Genomic DNA, 23,536 nt, shown 5'->3' on the forward strand with positions numbered 1-23,536 from the left:
TCAGTGGAGCGACGGACACAGCTCAGCTACGCCGGAGCCTGGAGAGGAGGGCGAAACCGCAGGCCAGGCTTGATTTTGTCACGTCTGGTCCCGGTGTGCGTAAGAGGGGCGGAGGGCGGGTGTCGCGTTCTGAGCAGGGGGGCTCAGGATCCGCGCTCAACGCGCTAGGCAGTTTGCGGTAAATTGTGGGCATTTGGTGAGAAGGCAGCATCCCAAGGAGCCTTCAGCTGGGCAGTCAAAGATCCCTCCCAAGGCCCCTCCTCCCAGCAATGGGACAAGGGCACTTTGCTGCTTCCCCAGCCCTTCTCCACTCTGCAGGTTTGGAAACTCTACTCCATTTCCTGCCTGGTGCTCTTGGCCAGGGCAGCAGCAGCTCCTCGATTCAGTGTGGGCCCAGCTGCAGGGACTGGCCATGCAGGGGGGGCGGGAGGAGTCAGTGCGCCCGATCACAGAACAACAAACCTCCTCCTACATGCTAATGCTTCAGAACAGAGCTTCCTTCCCCACCACATCTGTGGAACTCCACGAGACAGGGACTATGGCTCCTGGTCACAGTTGGACCTTTCATTTCCAGGGGAAGGGCCAGCGCATGGCTGGGGATAACCGGGGGGAGAGCCGCGTAACTAGAGCAAACACATGGTTAGTGCCTTCCGCTCTGACCCCTGGGACTCCTTCCGTGGCAGTTCCTTCCAGCACCATTTCCTGGTGTGTGCACGGTGACCTGTCAAGGGGTCAGAGTCTTGGTTTGGAGCCGCTTCCAGATGTCTCCGAATGCCTTTGGTCTGGAGACTGGGCTGGAAATCTCACAAGAACAGCCCATCCTGGGGTCCTGCTGGCACTCCCGGTCCAGAGGAAACCCAGAGGGGCCCACTCACCTGGCGAGGGGAAGGCAGGTGACACGGAGAGTTCATCATGCATCACCGAGTTTGAGGCTTGGCAGAAAGATTGGGTGGGATTTTGGGGGAAGAAGGTTTGAGTGGGTTCTGCTGTCCTATCCACCCCCCCTCCCAAGCAGACTCTCTGGAATCCTGCAGTTACTGATTAGATACAGGGTCTTTGCAGCCAACCCCTCAGCAGCTCCCACGCTGGATTCCTCAGTAGACTTTGTCTATTACAACAATTAAAAAATACTTGCTAGAGGAGGCAGTCTGGCTTCCCCCAGCCTGTCCCCCGCCCCATCTCTCTCGCCGGCCCCTGATATGTTCAGCACTTTCCCGCAGCCAGGGACGGTCAAGGTTAAGGAGGACGTTTCTGAAAGCTTACACTTACATGTCTGAGCTATGCAGAGTTTCATAGCTCCAAGGCCATCCTGCACAGGAAAGAGGGCCGGGGTTACGGAGAGGTTACCCTCCTTGGTTTGGGGGGGGTTAAATTAAAAAGGGGAGAGAAAGGCCTATAACTGCCTGCTGACAGGCTCGCTGGGCTTCATCCATTTTATTGTCTTATTTTCTGCAGCAGCTGTGCCGCAGCCATGCAGGCAGGAGGCCAGGCCTGGCGCTCCCTGGCCAACCCACAAACTGCCTCTTGTGGGCTGGCACAGGGGCCCAGTAAACGCATCCCCTCTCCCGGGGTTCCCCCACCATGTGTCAGTGGGCCAGGCAAGCCTATGGCTGCAGCAGGCAGCGGGTGACGGCCAGAGGCCGGGGACAGGGGTTCCCGGGAAGAGGAGGGTGGCTGGGTTTCATTGCCTATCTATTCCCTTGACAGGTCAATTTTCTCTTTTATTTTACAGTACCTTTTTGGGGCACTGGCAATTTGCTCTCATAGCTGATTTATTCCCTTACCTGGTCTTTGTTTAACAGCTTTGTTGTGTGCCGAGCTCTGGGCTGGTGTGACGTAGGGAACACGTCCCACTCTCCCACTTCCAACTGGGACATCTCCCAAGAGCCCCAGTGGCCTCAAGCAAGGCTCCGGAAATAGACTCGCCGTGGGAGCGACTCCATCGTCTCCTCTCCCTGTGTTAGCCAGCTAAGGGCATCTGCATGGAAAGCAGATCTTTGTTCCTGGGAGTTTCACCTGTTCCCGACCGGGTGTCAGGATCCTCTGGGTGGGCGAAAATCAGGCAAAGTCCCATGAGGATGTCACCCAGAAGATGATGACTCTGCAAGAACAATGGGGCATCTTCCATCTGGGGCCGCAGAGTGCCTTAACTTTGAAATAATCTGCACCAGCCCTCCCCCATGTGCTCCCGGGGATGGTTCAGGAGCTTTCTCCCCACGCCACACTGCAGAAGTCAATGGCCAAGCTGGGACTAGAACCCAGGTGTCCCACCCCGCTGCTCTAACCACTTCTCTCGCGGAGCTGGGAACAGCAGGCAGGAACCCTAGCTTCCAGTCCTGTCCACTAGACAGACTGGGCCAAATCCATCCCTGAGGTGATGCTGGTGAGGTCAGTGGCATTGCACCAGGGCTGGATTTGGCCCACGCTTCCTCCCCTATTTCCACGTGAGGCTACTTACGAGGAAGTCCGTTAAGGAAGGAAGATCCTGCTTTCCTGCAGATGCCCTTCAGAAATAAAGAACAGGAAGAGGGCCAGGTGGGGAGAGGGCCGGGGGGAAGGAAGAGAATTGATCCTGAGCAGAACCTCCCGCCCAGTAACCCAGGCGCCAGCAACTCGTTAATTGGAGCTCAAGCTGCTAGGCTCAGGCCAGGGAGTCTGGGGGGCCAGAAGCTCGGCTGTCTCCCATCCTCAAGCCCCGCGTCTGGTTCTTCAGTGTCAGCAGCAATTGTTGGCCCTTTGCCCCTAGCACTGTGCAGCCCCAGAGAGTGGTTAAACGCCGGGTACAGGGTTTCTTCAGGTCTGTTAGCAACAGGAAGAAAGTCAAGGAAAGTGTGGGCCCCTTGCTGAATGAGGGAGGCAACCTAGTGACAGAGGATGTGGAAAAAGCTAATGTACTCAATGATTTTTTTGCCTCTGTCTTCACGAACAAGGTCAGCTCCCAGACTGCTGCACTGGGCAGCACAGTATGGGGAGGAGGTGACCAGCCCTCTGTGGAGAAAGAAGTGGTTCGGGACTATTTAGAAAAACTGGACGAGCACAAGTCCATGGGGCCGGATGCACTGCATCCAAGGGTGCTAAAGGAGTTGGCGGATGTGATTGCAGAGCCATTGGCCATTATCTTTGAAAACTCATGGCAAACGGGGGAGGTCCCTGATGACTGGAAAAAGGCTACTGTAGTGCCCATCTTTAAAAAAGGGAAGAAGGAGGATCCAGGGAGCAACAGGCCAGTCAGCCTCACCTCAGTCCCTGGAAAAATCATGGAGCAGGTCCTCAAGGAATCAATTCTGAAGCACTTAGAGGAGAGGAAAGTGATCAGGAACAGTCAGCATGGATTCACCAAGGGCAAGTCATGCCTGAGTAACCTAATTGCCTTCTGTGAGGAGATAACTGGGTCTGTGGATGAGGGGAAAACAGTGGATGTGTTATTCCTTGACTTTAGCAAAGCTTTTGATACATCTCCCACAGTATTCTTGCCGGCAAGTTAAAGAAGTATGGGCTGGATGAATGGACTATAAGGTGGATAGAAAGCTGGCTAGATCGTCGGGCTCAACGGGTAGTGATCAACGGCTCCATGTCTAGTTGGCAGCCGGTATCAAGCGGAAGGCCCCAAGGGTCGGTCCTGGGGCCGGTTTTGTTCAATATCTTCATTAATGATCTGGAGGATGGTGTGGACTGCACCCTCAGCAAGTTTGCAGATGACACTAAACTGGGAGGAGTGGTAGATATGCTGGAGGGTAGGGATAGGATACAGAGGGACCTAGACAAATTAGAGGATTGGGCCAAAAGAAACCTGATGAGGTTCAACAAGGACAAGTGCAGAGTCCTGCACTTCGGATGGAAGAATCCCATTCACTGTTACAGACTAGGGATTGAGGGGCTAGGCAGCAGTTCTGCAGAAAAGGACCTAGGGGTTACAGTGGACGAGAAGCTGGATATGAGTTGACAGTGTGCCCTTGTTGCCAAGAAGGCTAACGGCATTTTGGGCTGTATAAGTAGGGGCATTGCCAGCAGATCGAGGGACGTGATCATCCCCCTCTATTCGACATTGGCGAGGCCTCATCTGGAGTCCTGTGTCCAGTTTTGGGCCCCACACTACAAGAAGGATGTGGAAAAATTGGAAAGAGTCCAGCGGAGAGCAACAAAAATGATTAGGGGGCTGGAGCACATGACTTATGAGGAGAGGCTCAGGGAACTGGGATTGATTAGTCTGCAGAAGAGAAGAATGAAGGGGGATTTGATAGCTGCTTTCAACTACCTGAAAGGGGGTTCCAAAGAGGATGGATCTAGACTGTTCTCAGTGGTACCAGAAAACAGAACAAGGAGTAATGGTCTCAAGTTGCAGTGGGGGAGGTTTAGGTTGGATATTAGGAAAAACTTTTTCACTAGGAGGAGGATGAAGCACTGGAATGGGTTCCCTAGGGAGGTGGTGGAATCTCCTTCCTTAGAAGTTTTTAAGGTCAGGCTTGACAAAGCCCTGGCTGGGATGATTTAGTTGGGGATTGGTCCTGCTTTGAGCAGGGGGTGGGACTAGATACCTCCTGAGGCCCCTTCCAACCCTGAGATTCTATGATTCTACCCAAACTGCATTGTGCATTAGGGACCCCCATGGCTGGGTTCTTGTTTGGGGGTCACCTGGCCTGGAGGAGGCTGGGAGAGGTGTGGAAGCAACATGCTTGTGTGATCAAGTGGGAATGTTCTTGCTGTGTTATGTGAATGCTGAGTGGGGAGTATTAACCTGGGAAGGTTGCAGGGGAGTTTGGGAGGGCCTGCATCGGGGAAGGGAGCATATCTGAGCATGTAACCTGAGAACCCAGGAGGGGGATTGGAGGCCAGGTAACACCTCTGCCCGGGAAACTGGACAAGGGACACAAAGGCTGGGGGAGGAGCCGGGGGGAGGCTGAGTGAGAGGCTGGAGGGAGTTTCAGTTTGGAGCTGGCTGGGAAATGGAGAGGGGCGCCCTGACCAACTGGGCTGTGGCCTCCCTGGGGCCCCCAGATGGACCTAACTAAAGGGGGTCCTGTTGTCTGTACCTGCAAGCCCTGTCCTGGACCGTGTTCCTGTCGTCTAAATAAACCTCCTGTTTCTCTGGCTGGCTGAGAGCCCTGGTGAATCGCAGGGAGCCGGGGGTGCAGGGCCTGGTCTCCCCCACACTCCGTGACAGCCTGGCCTCGGGGTGAGGAGCGGAGGGGAACTGCCTCGTTGCTCGGCAGGGACGCTTTGTGGCTAGCTGGGGAGTAGCATGGGAAGGCTTGGCCTTGGGAGGGAGCCCAGTCCAGCAGCCAGCCAGGATCAGGGTCCCATTGAACTGGGCACGGCCCAGAGACAAGGGCCCAGTCCCGAGGAGGCTACAGCCTGACAGTGGGAAAGCAGTGGGCCTCAGGCCTCCAGCAAAGCTGCAGGGCCCTTGAGGGAAGCACCGGGCTGATGCCATGGGGACCCTGGTAGAGCCCATGGCATTAACCCCTTTGGCTCCAATCTCAGCAGACCACAAGGACCCAGGGCTGCCTTGTTCTGGGCACATCACTGCACCCGCCCACCCCAGGTGTGTGCTGCTGCGAGGCGCATCGCTGTGGAGCAGGTGACTCCCTCGGGCCCATCGAGACAATACCAGGCTGCTGAGACAGGACCGTGGGCAGCACCCAGTAGCCACAGCGGCTCAGTGCTGCGGGCGTGACTCTCACACCTGGCTGGGGACAGGAGGTTCTGGCAAGGGGGAGCCAGTGGAGGAATTGGAGGACGAGCAGGAGGGAGATTTGCTTGTTCTTGCTCCGCACCCAGCCTGCTTGACCCTCGGCCCTGCCCTAGCCATTCAGAGACCCCCCTCTGTTCCAGCAGTGGGTGTGGCGCAAAGACCCCCCCGCCCCCCGGCACCACTGGCCAGCCCACTATGGCACGAAGGGGCAGAGGAACCAGCCAGCTCCATGTAGCCCGCTCCTGAGACGTGCTTGCTACCCATATGCAAGGTGCCCCTTTGCCTCTGCCACTCATCCATTCCTAGCGCCATCTGCATCGGTCCCAGCCACAGCTGGGGCGCTTCAAAGAGCCTTTTTTCAGCTCCTCGTGAACACACTGCGCAGACACATCCCCTCGCATTCCTGCGCGCCTCCTGCTCGGGCCATTGTCCCGGAGTGGGGAGGGGAGAGGAAGCGCACATCTCGGGGGCAGGGTAAAGAGAAGCTTCATTCTCATCCCTAGACTGAGTGCACAAGGCAGGAGGGGACATGGTGCCCACACCAGAGCACGGAGTCTGCTGCTGGCTGCCTGAAGGGCCAGGCTGGCTGGGAGCTGAAAAGCAGGTATTGTCCATTCGCCTTTGTGCATTGTCAGCCCCACACAGGACTCCAGAATCTGATGGTGCCCAAAGCAGCCCAGGACCCGGTTCGTTCTGCGTCTGCACCAGCTGCTTGGGGACCACTGGATCAGGCCGGGGAGGAGGAGTGGTCCCTTGGCTTTTCCAAAGGGTGGCAGAGCGAGAGGGGGCTTGTGTGCACTGGGGCCAGGCTGGCTACAAAGGGGTTGCCCCAGGGGCCTTCTGCAGGTCCCTGAAATTTGCTGGCCTGGGGCAGTGCACTCGGGGGCTGGACTAGCTTGACCCTCTGCCCTGACAAGCCCCGGACGGAACAAGCTCTTGTATTGCCCTTGCAAACAGAGGCTGAGGGCATGTGGGGATGCCAGTTTTCACTGCCACGTTTGCCCTCCCTGCTCGATGCCTCAGGGCGCTGACCGGACTCATTCACTGGTTAGGACACGGGTGGTTTTGCACGTGGGATGTGCTGGAGCTGGCACACGGGGCAAGCTGATTGCGGCTGCTCCCGCAAGTTAGCTCCAGTCGGGTAATATGAATGGAAGCCGTCCAAGCGGCTGCCTCCGTGCGCTGCAGGCATGGGAGTGATTTGCGGAGGTGTGAATGACGCATCCTCTCTGGACCCATCACACTCGGTCTCACCTGTTTCTCAGTCGACCCCTCTAATTCCCAGCAGGGTGAGGATTTGGGAGAGCTCTTCCACTGCTCACCCAGGGGCCAGGGTGCCGTGCCAGGTTCAGTTCCTCTGGTCCCGCAGGTCGTTCAGCTTCTTAGCTCAGCGTTTCCCAGTGTGGGGGGCAGTGCAGGATCCGGAGGGAGTGGGAGGTGCCCCACAGGATCACACAGGTGGGGCTGCCAGGCTGGGCTTGCAGACTTTGGCAGCCAGTCAGTTTCTGGCAGGTGTTTTGCAAGGGGCCGCGCCCACTTGGCTGCCTTCCCGTTAACCCCACTCCGACTCCCTGGCCTGGCTGGGTGGGACTCACAGTGCTTCTCCCAGGACTCTGCCGTGACCTCTGGGGTGGAGGATCTGACCTGGGGGAGAGAGGGCACGCAAAGCATTGTGGGGGCTGTACCAGACAGGGGAGATAGCTATGCTGTAGGAGAGAGGATACATGATGTCTGGGGGAGAGTGACATTCCCAGGAGGGCATAAAATTCCCAGGTGTATTCCCAGGTGGGTGTGGCATTCGGGGGGGGGGAATCCCAGGCAGGCGTTGCGTTCCCAGGGGTATTCACAGGTGGGCATGGCATTCCCAGGGTGTATTTCTAGGCAGGTGTAGTGCACCTAGGGCGTACTTCCGGGTGGGCATGGTGTTCCCGGGGTTATTCCCAGATGGGCATGGCATTCCCAGGGGTATTCACAGGCAGGCATGGTGTTCCCAGGACCTATTCCCAGGTAGGCATGGCATTCCCAGGGGTATTCACAGGGAGGCGTGGTGTTCCCAGGACCTATTCCCAGGTAGGCGTGGTGTTCCCAGGGGGTATTCCCAGGTGGGTATGGCATTCCCAGGGGTATTCCCAGGCAGGCGTGGCGTTCCCAGGGGGTATTCCCAGGCAGGCGTGGCGTTCCCGGGGGGATTCCCAGGCGGGCGTGGTGTTCCCAGGGGGTATTCCCAGGCAGGCATCACATTCCCGGGGGTATTCCCAGGTGAGTGTGGTGTTCCCAGGGGGTATTCCCAGGCAGGCGTGGCGTTCCCGGGGGGATTCCCAGGCGGGCATGGTGTTCCCAGGACCTATTCCCAGGTGGGTATGGCATTCCCGGGGGTATTCCCAGGTGGGCTTGGTGTTCCCAGGGGGTATTCCCAGTCAGGCGTGACATTCCCGGGGGTATTCCCAGGTGAGCGTGGTGTTCCCAGGGGGTATTCCCAGGCAGGCGTGACATTCCCGGGGGTATTCCCAGGTGAGCGTGGTGTTCCCAGAGGGTATTCCCAGGCAGGCGTGGCGTTCCCGGGGCAGATCTGCCACTCTCAGGCCCTTGGCAGTTGGAATCAGGCGTCTGGCCCGTTCTGTTCCTTGGCCAGTTCCGTGTGACTGCTAGTGAGTACGATGACCGAGAGCGCTGACTTGAGTCAGTAGGGCAGGCTAGGGCCCTACGCAGTGTAAAAGCTGCACATCCCCTCCCATTGGCCTGTCCTGTCCCCTGCTCGAGGTGACAGGTGCCGCACACTGGCGCTCGGTTTGGGATTCCTGCACCATCGCTGCTCTGTGCACGGAGAGCCCTTCTGCTGAGCAGAGCCAATCCCAGAGGAGCAGCTCAGCTGCTGGGTGCAGCGGGGGTCGGGGACGTTCAGAATAGCTGGCGAGTGAAGAAACTGACCTGTTAAGGGCTGACTAATGGATAGAGGCGCTGGGCACAGATTGATAGTAAGAGAAAGAAGCCGCAGCAGCCAGGATGGCTGGATAATGGGACCGACCAGCCAGAGGAAACACAGGCTGGATCCTGACAGTGAGGCATGTCAGGCGGTCGTCATCATATTACCCAGCTAATGTAACCAGCCTTTGAGAAGAGACAGCCAGACGGGACACGGGACCTCCCAGGGCCTGGCCTCTCCAGGCCCTGACGTTTGCTATTAACCATCTCCAAATAAAGACCTTGTTAAAGGAGGAGTGTGCTCGTCGCCGAAGGGTGCTGGGTGGACAAAGTCCCCGGGTGATTCCAAGGCCAGGTGGAGCACAGATAGCAGGTGTGCAAACACCCGCCTGCCCCACGACCAGCAGCCCAGGCGTGAGAGGGGAGTTCAGGCCCAGCGCCCTGGCCAATCATGGGCCTCTCTGCTGAAGTGCAAAGGACAACAAAGGGACCCTGTCTCAAGGTCTGGCTGCCCAGCCGAAGCTGAGCATGGGCTAGTTTGAATCTAGCTAGCACAGGTAACAAGAGCGCAGGCGTCTGTGTACACACCGGGGCTGAGGTGCGTGTGTCCTACCTGCTAGAGCTTCCCAGGCTCGCTGGAGTCAAGCCAGCACCGCTAGGCTAGCTTGTGCACAGCTTTTGCAGTGCAGACATCCCCTTCAAGTGGGTTTGTCCAGCACCCGGCGCGTCTGGGCCCCGGTGCTGAGTGGGGCCGATGTACGGGAGTGCAGTGCAAATCATCACATGACTGGTCTGTGCCTCGGTCTCACACCAGCGTTCACTGCACTGAACCCCTCCGGAGCGAGTCGCGCCCACGTGCGGGGATTATAGCCCTGCCGGTGGTACTCTGATCGCCCTCTAGTGTTAGTCCTAACAACTGTGCTTCGTCCAGTGGGATCACAGTCTGCAGCAGCCTTCCCAATACAGCAGAGCGACACATGGCGGGTCCGAGGCCTGGCCCTTTCCTTCCCAAACGGATGCAGGTCACCAGGGGACAACCCGCAGCCTTGCTGACAGTGTCAATGAAAACAGGGGCTGGGTTTGAAAAAAAATTGGCCTGCAGTGCTGGAAACTCAAACCCAACATGGGACCCAGGCACTGAAACCGGGGGTCCCGCTCCCCAGGGCTGGGGAAAAGCAAATTCTTGCCATTGCAATGGTTTTATTAGGGGTTAACTTGTGGAGCCGGTTACCCCACATCTGTCGAATGAAACCACTGTCAGAGATGGACACTGGGCCATGGATCAGACACAGTCTGTTCATGCATAACAGACGTCCCAGTCATCCCAGGCAGGACGTTACCCAGGGAGGAGGCGGCTGGTTTTGGACTCAATCTCTTTTACCTTCCGTCTGCCCTGTCACTGGGGTTGTGGACGTGTGTGTGTCGGGTGTGCTGAGACTGGTGTTCTGCAGGCAACAGCTCTGTCCGGTGAACAGGACAGGAGTTTCCCCTGGCTGGGCTGAGCTGAGCTGAGCCAGGTGGGGCCATGCTGACCTGGCCCATCTGGGGGTCTCTTCGCCTTGGCCGCACTGAGCTGTCTCTAAAGGTCTTCCTAGATCTCCAGTGTAGCCAAGTATAAGGCTGTAGCCATGTTTTTCAGAGGGAAACATTGTCTAATCCCACGCCAGGAGAAGGAGCCCTCTTAGCCCCTGAGGTTAATTTTCACTCCTGGTTTTACTTTAGGCCAGTTGCAGAAAGGGCCCTGCCAGTCCTGGCTGTCTGCTGCCTGCAAGAGAGCAGAGGCGAGAACATGAGCAGGTGTCTGGGAAGAAGAGAAGGAAAAGGGAGGCCCAGCAGCTGTTAATCTTTGCCTCGCAGGCAGGGTAGTGAATGGCCAGCTCCTTTGCCAGCAGGTTCTTGAGCACTGAAGTTGTGCAGGTGACAGGCACTGCCAAGGGAGGGTGCCCGGACACACCCACAAATAGGAGTCAGAAAACTGCTGCTCTGAGACTCAGTGTAAGTGGCACCTGGAGGGAATTAGGCAAAAGTGTTCCACCTCCTTGCAAAACTTTTGTAGAGCAAATTCTTGTGGTTACCCATTGCAATTGCTGCAAATTATACAAGTGTCGTGTATTTTGTTCCAATGAGAGCATGCAGTTGGCTTGGGTAGGTCTGATCTGCTGCTGCGTGTGCGTGCATGCGTGTGCGCACGCACGTGTGAGTGTGTGTGTGAGCATGCATGCGCTCACATGCGAGCATGCATGCACAAACCATTCCGCTGGATTTTTTTATGGCTAGGGCAGCAAAGAGAAGAGAAGAAGGCAGCTCCCAGCCGGACGGATGTCTCAGAAGGCTCTCGGGTTAGCACCTCCAGGGGGATTGCTGCTGTTGCTATCCTTTTGATTTCAAGGGGCAGACAACGCTAGCGCTGCCGGGGAGTGAATGCAGGAGCAGAGCCAGGTGGAGCTGTGAGAAACTCACTCGTTTCATGTCCCAGGGGTGCAGGTGAGCCTGGCCTTGATGGTTTCGCTGTGGGGGGAGGGCACGCCGTGCAGGTGAAACACATTAATAAATACTTATTATTTGTATTCCAGTGGCACCTATTATTAATATTATTGTTACAGGCAGGGCCGGTGCAACCATTTAGGCGACCTAGGCGGTCGCCTAGGGCTCTGGGATTTGGGGGGAGCCATTTTCTTCGGCAGCGACCGCGGCGGCCGGATCTTCGGCAGCCCCAGTCGCCACCGGCATTTAGGTGGAAGGAGCTGGGGCAGGAGGGCGCAGGGAGGGCCGCCTGCAGCAAGTAAGGAGGGGGCCGCACGCAGGGGAACTCCCCGCCCCAGCTCACCCCTGCCCAACCTCCTCCCCGAGCACACCAGGGGCAGGGGTGAGCTGCTTCACTTCTGCCTCCCAGGCTTGCGGCGCCAATCAGCTTAGGTGCCGCAAGCCTGGGAGGCGGGAGAAGTGAAGCAGCGACGGCGTGCTCAGGGTGCTCGTGCGCAGAGCAGGGGTGAGCTGGGGCAGGGGGGGCGCCTCAGGGTGGGGGCGCGGGAGGCGCAAGGTGGAAGTTTCGCCTAGTGCGTGAAAAATCCTTGCACAGGCCCTGGTTACAGGTCCCAACTGAGATCAGGGCCTCATGGTGTTGGGGGCTGTACATGGAAACAGTGTGAGACAGGTCCTGCCCTGAAGAGTTTCTAATCAAACTAGACAGAAGCACCAGGAGGTTGAGTGGCTTGCAGGGAATCCATGGCAAAGCTGGCGTAAAACCTGGTAAAATGTGCCCAGTGCTTTAGCAGCAAGACCAGCCGTTCTCTCCTTCTCACAAACTGGGTTTTGCTTTAAACAAACCCTAAGGGAGCCCCCGATGCTGCTTTTACCAGGCTCTATGCAAGAATTCCAACTTCTCTGTGAGGTGGATGCAAAATCATCAATCGAACCCGGGTCTGCTGCGATCAGGGAGAAACCTCACCAGAGTCTTGAGCACATACTGTTACTGAGAGACTGTGACCTGGCTCTGGGTTCTGGAGTTCGTACCGGTGCCGGATGCTCCGGTCAGGCTCTGGGTTCTGGAGTTCGTACCGGCGCTGGAGGCTCCGGTCAGACTCTGCGTTCTGGAGTTCGTACCGGTGCCGGAAGCTCCGGTCAGGCTCTGCTTTCTGGAGTTATTACCGGTGCCGAATGCTCCGGTCAGGCTCTGCGTTCTGGAGTTCGTACCGGTGCCGGATGCTCCGGTCAGGTTCTGCGTTCTGGAGTTCGTACTGGTGCCAGATGCTCTGGTCAGGCTCTGCGTTCTGGAGTTCGTACCGGCGCTGGAGGCTCCGGTCAGACTCTGCGTTCTGGAGTTCGTACCGGTGCCGGATGCTCCGGTCAGGCTCTGCTTTCTGGAGTTATTACCGGTGCCGAATGCTCCGGTCAGGCTCTGCGTTCTGGAGTTCGTACCGGTGCCGGATGCTCCGGTCAGGTTCTGCGTTCTGGAGTTCGTACTGGTGCCAGATGCTCTGGTCAGGCTCTGCGTTCTGGAGTTCGTACCGGTGCTGGAGGCTCCGGTCAGGCTCTGCGTTCTGGAGTTCGTACCGGTGCCGGATGCTCCGGTCAGGCTCTGCGTTCTGGAGTTCGTACCGGTGCTGGAGGCTCCGGTCAGGCTCTGCGTTCTGGAGTTCGTACCGGTGCTGGAGGCTCCGGTCAGGCTCTGCGTTCTGGAGTTCATACTGGTGCCAGATGCTCTGGCCTGGCTCTGGGTTCTGGAGTTACCACCAGTGCTGGATGCTCCGGTCAGGCTCTGGGTTCTGGAGTTCGTACCGGCCCTGAGTGACTCTGACCTGGCTCTAGGTTTGCTGCGAAGGTTTTATGTTGCTCTAGATCCAGGCCCTGAAGTCCCTCTACAGAAAAGAGAAGTGAACCAAAGTCTAATAATGAAACATGAGTGTCCCCATCCAGTATCTGCGGCAGCTAACGAGGGCCCTGTGGTGTTAGTGCTGCCATGTGACGCACCCATTGCCTGAGATTTAAAGCTAACGACCCCATTTCTAAACTAGCAAGAAATACAACAGGCCCCTGTACTGCAGTGCCCCGAACGGAGCTGCCAATAACAGGAACTGGCGCTGGGCCAGCATGAGCATGGGCTCGTTTCCAAGGGTGTTAATTTCCAGAGGCATTTCAGCTGCAGTTCATTAGCGGGCTGGTTTGTTGGGGGAGAAAGCAGCCGGGGGGGAGGGGAGTGTCAGGGACTCATTCACTTGGCCTAGGCCTTGGTAGGGAAAAAGTGAAGGGGTGTGTGTGTGACGCGCAGGGAGGCCGGGATTCCTCTCCGGTGGATGTCTGAAGGCTCGGATGATGGCTGTGAGGAAACCCAGGCCTGCGTCAGCTTGTCAGGGTGTTTCCAGCGATCCCATGCAGGGCCACGCCGGGGTCACGCTGGGAGAGGTGAACGGCAGGCTGGCTTGCTTCTTGCACTTGGGAGAGGAGGCTCAGCCTGTCAGCCTCGAATCTAAAGTATCCCTTGCCAGCATCCCCCCACCTCCCCAGAATGTTGCGGGGGGCCTGAGCACACCCCTGACTCCCCCCCATTATAGGCTCACGTGGGGAGAGAGGAGAGACATGGAGAGCAGAGCAGGAGGAAAGGGTGAGACCCAGGGACAGAGATGTGGGGAATGGGGTGGGGAGCAAGAGTCCAAGAGGGAGGAGCAGGAGGCAGAGCCTCCTCGCAGTGTCTGAGCAGGGTCCTCTGTCCCAGGCATGAGAAGTCCCAAGCTGCACTAGCCCCCAAAACACCCTGATTCCATGGGAGCTGGGAGAGGGCCAGGGCTGAGCTGGGACGGCTCCCACTAGGAGATCATAAATCTAAGGTTAACCTCTGGGTGGGGAGCTCTGAACCCTTCCCCACGTTTCTTGTTTCTGTGTGTGTGTTGGGGGGGTGTACACGTGGGCTTTGATCTCAGCTCTCAGGACGGGCTCTTCAGGAGCTCCCAGGGGCTGAGCAGCAGAGGTGCTGCTCATGTAACACTCCCACACACACACATGCACAAACACGCCCCCAAAGTTTCTCTCTCTCCCCCTGGGACAAGCACGATGCAAAGAACAAATCAGAAGCCCGAGACAGGAAATCGAAACAGCCCCAGAAAGGGAACCGCTGATCTGAGCAGCCGACTGGTCCACCTCTGAGGTTCCCACTCCTGCTTTACTGTCCAGATCCCAGCTCCACCCTGCCTTGCCCGGCTACAGGATCTCCCCACCCCCTTTGGAACAGGGCTCAGACTCTCCAAGGACTGTGAGCCTTTATGTCGGTCTTTAGCATAACAGCCCCAAGAACGTCACCATGTGCCAAAAGAAAATCAGCCGGGCGAATACCAACGCTAAGCACATGTCTCCTTAACAGGCCTCCTCTCTTCTACCATTACACAGAGGTCAAGAAACCCAGCAGCCCCCAGGCCACATTGTAAAGCAGGATCAAGGAGTCTCTGTGCCAGACCTTGTGACACTGAAATTCAAAGTTATGAAAAATAGACTCCTATGAAGCTACTCATTACCAGGGTGTCTGAGAGCAGCCCCCCGGCTTTGGCTCAGAAACCTATATCATTTGGGACTGAGAGGTTTAACCCCCATCTATCAGTCGTGGGACAATATTCATGGAATTTCATTCTGCATAGAATCTAATAGAGGAGTCCCAGACTGCAGCCCTCTGGCCCATCTGTGGTTTTATAGGGGCGGCTGATGGTAAATTAGATCCATTCCCTTCTATTGGATGTGTTGTCATTTTTATGACTTTGGGGTTATATAAACAGGAGAGGGAGAGAAAGGGAGCGGGAGGGGGAGGAGAGATGGGGAGCCCATTAGCCCACAATTGCTAAATTTACTTTTTCCTCCTGTGTTTTAAATGCCGGTTGGTTTGTAGAATTGCTCGCAGTTTGGGCTTCGGCTTGGAATGCAAACCCTGCAGACACACTGCAAATGGCTTTCAACATGTGTCAAAACCAAAGTTAAATAATAATAATACAAAACCCTAGGGAGGGCTGGGGGTGTGGGACTTGGGTTTCTGCACCCTGTGGCAAAGGAGGAAAGTGGTGGGGGGGATTTTTTAAATTATAGTCAATTTTGTGTGTGTGTGTGTGCGCGCGCGCACCTGTGGGTGTATTTGTGTGTATGTGTGTGGGGAGGGGGTGATTAACCCTTTGGCTACTGTCTATGTTTTCAATTGCTTCACCCAGTGACTGTTGCACAGAGGGGCCTGTTCACGCCCAGGACTCAATAATGAGCAAGAAGCTACAGGGCCTGACTCATCCTGCTAGCGAGGTGCATGGATCTCTAGATAACAGAGAACTTCTGAGCTGTAGAGGCTGGGTGGGGGACATCAAACTCCCCAAGATTCAGAGGAGTCCAAGTCCTGGTTCCATCCCTCACCACCTGCAAAGTGTGGGACAGGAGGGGTGATCTTCCGGCTTTCTTTGGCACTTCTTTCATGACTATCTCCACTGGATGCTGCTGTTCTCTTTGCTCTCCTGCTGGACTGAAGACCAGCCCAGGGATTGACCACGACAAGCTGTGTGAGGCAACCAGAGACATCTCCCAGTGTTTGTGACTGAGACTCCTGCTCTGCAACCGTTTCCTCATTTTGCTCTTTTGCCCTTTTATGTGACCTCATATTGGAAACTGGTCTCTGCCTTGCTCGCGCAGCCACACCTGGGAGGTCTCTGTGATCAGAGGTCTTCCTAGGAGGCATGTAGGGAACACAGACTGCTCTCCGGCCAGTAATCCCATCCAAACTCACAAGCTAAGGAGGGGTGAGGTGAAGTTGGCCAGGTGGGGCTTTAGGTGGCATTCAGGATTCAGCAGGTGGTGCACTTCTTATTGAACCAGTGTGTTCAGAGGCACCGTGCTTCTGTAGCTGAGGTGTTTTGGCTGACCTGCAGAGTTGTGTAAAAGTGTGTGGTCATCCTAGATCGGGCAGGCCCCTTTCCCAGGAGTAGAAGAGTTCTCCTGAGTCACTTAGCCAAATGCCAACCTGCGTAATGACATTCTGCTTCACTAAATTCCCACTTATAGTTTCAACTGGATATGTTGTTCTTCATTTCCTCTTTTAAACTAGGATGTAGTTAATATAATAGTGATTAGCTGTTAAATAGCTAATATGTTCCACTTCAGAGGTGGCTGCATTTAAATGGTGGGTAAAGTTGTAATGTAATGTTATTGTGTGTGTTGTAGGTTACTGTCTGCAGGCTACAGAGAAGATAAAAGCCCTACTTCTGGTGAGGGCTAATGGAGATTCTCCATTAGCTCAAATAGAAGGGGCTTGTGTTTTGGGAACCTAAGGTTATAAATTTATTCCTGACAAGGCATATGTACAGTGTAGCTCGCAATTCTGCTGTTTGTGTCTATGGCTTCATTACAAAGCAATGCCTGTGTGCTGTATATGGCTTGTGAAATGCTTTGGGATCCTTTGGGATGAAAGGTCCTGTATAAATGTAAGATCGTTATCATTATGCAAACAGTCCTGGAAGGGCTCTCCCACACTGACAAGCTGGCTAGGCACAGTTGGGATATGTGTGTTTTTTCTCTGCTAATCTGTCACTTTGTAACCCTAGACCTAGCTGCACTGAAAGCTCTCACTCACACCAGCTCTCAGTCCCAGTCTTGGGGCACTGGCTGGATTGCTATTTATGTGTTTATCCTAAGGGCACTCTCTTCACAGGTTCCCTGCAGCGGGAACTAGTTTCTCTCAGTGAATGCACACACTTCCTGTGAACATGCACAGTAGTTACATGCATGCACTGAGGTCAAGCAGCCGCCCTCTGAAAATCAGGCCCCTTTAAGGTGTCTCCAGTTGGGCACTACAAACCAAGGCCCTCAAAATCACTAGTCACTTTTTAAAAATGTTGGCCTACATAACTGTAAAAACTGGAATGTACACTTTTCATGCCCCGTGTTTATTGTTTGCATTTCACTTCACTTGGGCAATGGAGTCTGGTCCGTTTCAATTTGGTTTAAGTTATATTTTTAGCCAGCTTCCCTTTGTGGGGCTCATGCACTATCACAACACTGCAATGTTTGGATTGCAAACCCTGCAAGAGAATGTTTATCTCCCAACAACTAACAGTTTCAATCAATGTTTTGTAAATACCACAAAGATTTTTCTAATAATATTTGCTTTTGTAAAAAAAATGTTTAAACAAATATTAAAACTTGGCTCCAAATTTCCAAAACCTGAACCGCCCCCGGTATATTTCTTACTGAGAACAATATACAAACCAAGGATCAAACTTTCCAGGAGCCATGTCCTAATTTTCCAAGTTTTTTCTTAGCACCTGTAGAACACTCTCCCAACAACTCCCAGGGACAGTGTTGGAAAAATTTGTTACAAAACTTTCCATAAATATCTCTTTGGGGGCTGAGACCAGTCATGAAAGAGAAGTTAGTCCCTGATGTACTTTTATGTGAGGAGTAACTGAGTAAAACAAAAAAGGATTAGGACCTCTTGGAGCCACACCACTGCAACTCGCTTCATTGCACTGTGCAGAACTCCCATTCATATGCATCTGTAACATATATATATATAGAAAGAGGTTGTTAGCTTAAACAATCGTCTCTCAATCAAGCACGAGGCCTGTGGGTTTGTAGCTAAAATTACTGAGCTCTAGTCCCCACTTCTACACTGTTCTTATGATTTATGGAGCACCATAAATGTATGCAGTACTTTATCAGAGGTAGACCGGACCAAACAAAGAACAGATTCTTTACCCCAAAGAGCTAAGGGGCCTGACTGATTGCCATACCATGTACAACAGTATGGACAGGTACAGTACAGATAAACTTACAGGGATTCTGTGGTCATTGTAGCTGGAATGCTGCGTGCAACAGGAGAGTTTGCAGGAGTTTGTTGAAGGAGGAGCAGGAAGGAGTGTGGCTGGTGGCAGATATCAGCTAGGAGGCTGCTTCAGGCATATACCATCCATGGCCACCTAGGAGATCCTGGTTGCCACTATGCTGCATTCCATGTCCAGTCAAACTTTGCAGAGGCAGTGGGGGCAAAACTCAGGCCCTGCTGCTCCTAGCACTGACGCTAAAGGAGAATTTGTGTGGCAGTACAAGGCCTGTGAAACACAGCTGAGCAGTTCTCATTACATCTAGTAGAGGGCAGGCACACACATAAGCACTGCAGTTATGACAGCCCAACCATGTGAAAGAAACGAAGGAGACAGCAAGAAGTGGGGGCTTGGACACATGCATGTGGTATCACTACCCACTGAGGTGTGAAGCCACGATAATTTTATAATGGAAACTGAGCACATGGACTGTTCCTGCATTCTTTAGCCCTCTTAGCAGCAGGGTCAGTTAATCTGCATCAGTATTGCCTTGGGATACCATCATGTCCTGGAGAACACATCCTATCCCATGCCGCAATCATTCTGTGTACTGGTGAACCCGGAAAGTTATTCTGCATTTAGTGTTCAGAGGAACTGACCCAGGGGAGAAAAGCATTACAAAGGGCAGAGTTATCCTCATCTGGCCAGTGGCCTGCATTTTCTAGATTTGCCCTGGTTTTAACGGGTGACCCCATGTCCAGTAATGGATCCTGAAAAGTCTTTCAGAGCTCACAGGACATCAGCATGTGGCAGCCGTGTGGTCTGAGATGCTGATGACAAGCAGAAGACATTATATCACAACCTGAGGTGGTGGCTTCTGGGGAGATGTCGTCACATTAGGTCACTGTGGGACAAGATTCGGATCTGTCTTGATACACTGGAGCGACAAGGCAAAGTTTCAAGTATCAGAGGGGTAGCCGTGTTAGTCTGGTTCTGTAGAAGCAGCAAAGAATCCTGTGGCACCTTATAGACTAACAGATGTTTTTGCAGCATGAGCTTTCGTGGGTGAATACCCACTTCTTCGGATGCAAGATGACTTGCATCCGAAGAAGTGGGTATTCACCCACGAAAGCTCATGCTGCAAAAACATCTGTTAGTCTATAAGGTGCTACAGGATTCTTTGCTGCTAAGGCAAAGTTTACACGTTTTGAGGCAGCGGGATGACATCACACCCAGGCCATGATGCAAGGACATTAGCTGCAAGACAGCGGAGTACCAGCCTGAGCCAGGGGCATTGTGCCCGGGCCGCTGGCGAGGGGAACGATGGAATGGCGTGGTTGGGCTGTAATAGGATGGTTCCATGCAGTGGATGATGTCACATATCACAGTGACATCACAGCTTACGTCAAAACGTGTTGACGCGGCGACGTGACTCCATCACAGGGCGATATGGTGACACGACACCAGCAAGCAACGTTGTCATGGCGACATCGCCGCAGGTGGTGCCCTCCGGCAGGGGCCCCGCCCAGCACTGGCCCAGTGAGCTCCGGGCGGGTCCGCCAAGCCGGCAGGAGCGGCGCACACCAGGCCTCTGCGGGGCCCGCGCTCTCCTCTCGTCTCGCTGGTGCGGCCCCTCGCTTCCCGGAAGCGCCAGCGGAGCAGAACCCGGAAGTGGCGGGTGGTTGGGCCGGGCTCGGCGCTGCCGTCGGGAGAGCGGCCCGCGCGGAGGGATCCGATCTGCCTGCCCGGGGAGCATGGGGCGAACCGCGCGGGGAGGCCAGCCGGGCGGGCACCGCGAGACTCGGGCCCCCGCCTGAACCCAGGGCCGCTGCCCCCGGGTGACCCCCCCATCGCTTGTCCTGCCCCCCCTCCGGATCTTCCGCCCCCCCGGGATCCGTCCCCCCGTCTCAGGCCTCCCCACCCCGGAGCAGGCCCAGCCTCTGCCGGGGAGCCCATCCCCAGGCCGCCTTTCCCCTCCCGTGGGGTTCCCCGGTCCCTCCCGACCCTGCTTTTGCTCCGTCCCCGGGGGGTCCAGGTTCACCGTCCCGCTGGGGCTCCCAGCCCCGCTCGCCATGGCGTCCTCTGCAGCTGCAGGGTCCAACTGGGGCCTGATCATGAACATTGTGAATAGCATCGTGGGGGTGAGCGTCCTCACCATGCCCTTCTGCTTCCGACAGGTGAGTGCGGGCTCTGGGCGCGCTGGAGCTGGATGTGGCACCCGAAGCCTACACGTGGCATTTGGGTGGAACGTGCAACATGGAAAACAGATCTAGTGGTTACAGCAGGGGACCTGAACTGCTGCACTCAGGTCTCAGCTCTGCTGTGGATTCGATGTGTGTCACTTTGCCTCAGTTTCCTTGCCTTCAAGGTGGGGTAATACTTAATGGGGTTGTGAAGAGTGAGTCACGCAGGGGTGTAAAAAGCACCGAGGCCTTTGGGTGAAAGGCACCGTAAGATTGTGTCAGTGCGAATACATTTGGAGAAATTGCCTGCCATTGCACTAGCACTAGGTGCAGCTCTGTGGCAGGTAGCTACAGTCGGAGCACTGCTGCTGACCATTTACCACTATGTTACCTAATAGCAGGTACAGACAACTGGGTTGCTAGGATTTCCTCAGCCAGTCTCTGCTGAGGTTCTCACTGTTGGTAGTACCAGAGGTGGGGCAATCGCAGGAGGTGTCCCAATATTGCTAGTGTAGATAAGGCTTTGAAGAGCGAAGTATTACTAGCTGGTGCGAGGAGGTACAGCACTCTTAATTAAGGGTGGCACGAGGCCATTGTTGCTGGCAGGTTTTGTCAAAGGAGTGGCCTGTCAGCAATGACTTCCAAGAGAAGATGACATCTGATGTGCCTTTGGATGGCGGCTGTTCTAGTTTGCAGGTAGCGTGAGAAAAGCACAACACTGGTAGTGGGAGGAGACAGAAAAACTTCATACAATTTAAATTTTCAGCTTTTTCTTTTCTGAGACTGGATTCTGTTGTATCTCTTGCCTTTGAGAGATAGAAAAATTGATGTACGTTATCACTAACTTTTAAGAATGCCCACAAGCATGCTGGGCACCTTGCAGTACAGGCAGAAGGGCATGGTCCCTGCCCCAAAGATCTCATGCAGTGTTGTTGCAGCCACGTCAGTCCCAGGATATTGAGAGAGAGAGAGAAAGTGGGGGAGGTAATAGCTTTTATTGGATCATCTGCTGTTGATGAGAGACACACCCCAAAGATCTTCATCTGATTTTACATGTGGTATAACAAGTAACTGACAACTAGAGGGAGGGGAGAGGTATGCTGAGAGTTGCAGCCAGGTCACTGTTTACTCAGTGTAGGTATGCGCATGCCTTGGTAGTTCAACCTTCTCTTTACTAGTTTAAACTATCGGTGACAGGAAGTTGTGCCCATTATACAGTTCACTTGCAGAGTGAGGGGATGCTCCAGCAGCTAACTGGGACTGATGTTCTCATTTGCCCGACTCACCTTCTCCTTTGGAACAAGGCCTTCACACCGTAGCTTCTCCCCAACTGTGAATACAAAATCAGGAAGTCGACATCCCTACCAGTGCTGTGCAGCCTGTCAAGCTAGCTGGGGTTTAAGGCATTGCACACCAAGCCATAGGCTCTATATGCAAAGAGATGAGCCCTTGCTTTTCCTGTTCACAGCATGCCAGGAGCCCCAGTGGCACATCTACTTTGAATAAAATAGAACAGTTTGTAGCCACAGTGAGATTTGACACCACTTATGCCTGTTTAAAGTCACTTGTTTTCATAAGTGTTCAATGATTAACACTGTCCTCTGCAAACATGTATAAATCAGTGAGCCAAACAGTGCTGGGAGGGTAGATTGCTAGCTTCATAATTTGTGCTGTAAATGTATTGAACAGCCCCTGGTGCTTGTGGATAGGTGTTATGACAGATTTTTAACTCCTGGATCTACAGAATAACTACTTGCTTTACACATGATTCTGTTATGAACTGTAGAGAACACTGCTGGAATGTGCCCTGAAACTGACTAGATGGCAGGACGCAAACAGTATTACAGCTTGAAAGTCCTGTTTCATAAATTGCTCGGGTTTCACTTTTCCAGGCAAAAGTGTTGCAGCTGAGCCATTTAGGAAACAGGTGGCTGCTCTGTGACTCTGCCTCAAACTGGGGCAAGTGAGTTAAATTGAACTAATATGTCACATTTCTACTGGCTGTAGTTGAAGGCAGGGGAACTCCCTTAATAGGCTACAGTGGGGCTGGAAATGTGCAAGGGAGCCTGTAGGTGATCTGGGAGAGCGGTAAGAATGTGTGAAGTACCAGTTGCACCAGGAGAAATGGCTTGCTTTCCATCTTGTGCTTGTATTTTTTTTTCTTCCCATGCAGTGTGGCATTGTCCTGGGAGCCTTGCTGCTGATTTTCTGTTCCTGGATGACTCATCAATCCTGTATGTTCCTGGTGAAATCGGCCAATCTTAGCAAACGCAGGACCTACCCAGGACTTGGTGAGAATTTTCAGCTCTGGGGCTTCACTTTTATTTATTTTACTGCAGTTTTACTCTGACCTCTTAATTTACAACTTTCATACTAATAGTGCTAAATTATTAACATTATTTTGGGCATAGTTTTTACTGTGGTTTGCCTTCCTTGTTTATCCCTTCCTCCTGCTTTTTGTCACCAGAGGAATCTGAGGGTTTAATTCTGCCTTTGATTGTGAAGTTAATAGGCACAGAATTGTTTTGACTCAGCAGTGCAGGAGGCGGCGCTGCAGTGCTGAACAATCAAAACACAAGGTCTCAGGAGCTGGCATAATGGCTGTCTTCTGTAAATTATTGGTCTCTGTATGAAACCCACTAGCTCCCCCACCCAGTGTGCTGCCGAGGACATTGGGTTCTGCCAGTTGAGTGCCTGGCATAGAGCATAGGCTTCCTGGATCTCCACTGTCTGAGAGCTTATGGCAGAGCAAGGGGGAGGTGAGAGGAAACAGTGCACAAAGTTCCAAGTGGCCAAGAAAATAAAAACATGAGCAAGATTCATGTGTGAGATTTTGGCAGAGTTCACCATCCCTCTTCCTTATAGTTTGTCTACTCGGCATTGGCACTGGTATTGGCATCTATTTATGACCTCTCCTCTGATTCCCAAGGATATTGCGGGGAGGAGACGCTTGGGTCTGGCCTCAGGAGTTTGAATCCTCTTGATCAACACATACAATTAAGAGTTGCTGATTGAGAGCATTCTCCTCCCGGAAAACCACGGCAATCCAGGCGGAATAGCCCCTATTTGAGCTGCTGCACCAGGGATTAGAAATCCTTTCCTGTGCTTTTTCAGCCTTCACCTTTGCAGTGGTGGGATTTCTTCCTGCAGGTGATGGAGATGGAAGTTTCTCATAGCTGCAAGTCCCTTCCTGTGACCTTAAGCTCATTCTTTGTGTCCCCAATTGCCTAGTTGCCTTCAGTGTAACTTCTCTTGGGAGTGGGTTGAGAGAATTGGCTGGTCTCACTGTCTACAAAAGATTTGAAAGCAATATGCAGTCTGCTCAGTGTCCGTGCTGTTGACAGATGGATCCCCTCAGTGCATTAAATGCCGGAGACCCATCATTTAGCTGCACAGTGCAGCTTCTGCCAAAATGTATCGACCAAAAGCAGAAAAGATTAGAAAACTCTTGTGGTCTCAAAGGT

General features: G+C 54.0%; 1 protein-coding gene and 1 long non-coding RNA gene across 5 annotated transcripts in view; one reads left to right on the forward strand and one right to left on the reverse strand.

Moving 5' to 3' along the window:
• Positions 1-77: 77 nt before the first annotated feature.
• On the reverse strand, positions 78-18,842 carry LOC123344962. Of its 2 annotated transcripts, none has more exons than XR_006572683.1 (4): positions 17,902-18,842; positions 6,947-7,336; positions 1,785-2,101; positions 78-1,108 (listed from the first exon to the last, which is right to left on the reverse strand). It is a non-coding gene; the product is annotated as an uncharacterized LOC123344962 (long non-coding RNA). The 2 variants fall into 2 exon arrangements; XR_006572685.1 differs by lacking the exon at positions 78-1,108 and adding an exon at positions 1,214-1,309.
• Positions 18,843-19,336: 494 nt separating this feature from the next.
• The window catches only part of SLC38A10 (solute carrier family 38 member 10), a 46,258-nt gene continuing 42,058 nt past the window's right edge, over positions 19,337-23,536 (forward strand). Inside the window, exons 1-2 of one of the 3 annotated variants that reach the window (XM_044981458.1) lie at positions 19,337-20,066; positions 22,246-22,363. In XM_044981458.1, the coding sequence (XP_044837393.1) occupies positions 19,962-20,066; positions 22,246-22,363 (223 nt within the window). In that variant the 5' untranslated portion in view covers positions 19,337-19,961. Of the gene's footprint in view, positions 20,067-20,841; positions 22,161-22,245; positions 22,364-23,536 lie in introns of those variants that run through there. The other 2 variants (XM_044981457.1, XM_044981459.1) reach the window with 2 other exon arrangements.

The sequence above is a fragment of the Mauremys mutica genome, chromosome 12, assembly GCF_020497125.1.
Source record: "Mauremys mutica isolate MM-2020 ecotype Southern chromosome 12, ASM2049712v1, whole genome shotgun sequence".
NCBI lineage: Eukaryota > Metazoa > Chordata > Testudines > Geoemydidae > Mauremys > Mauremys mutica.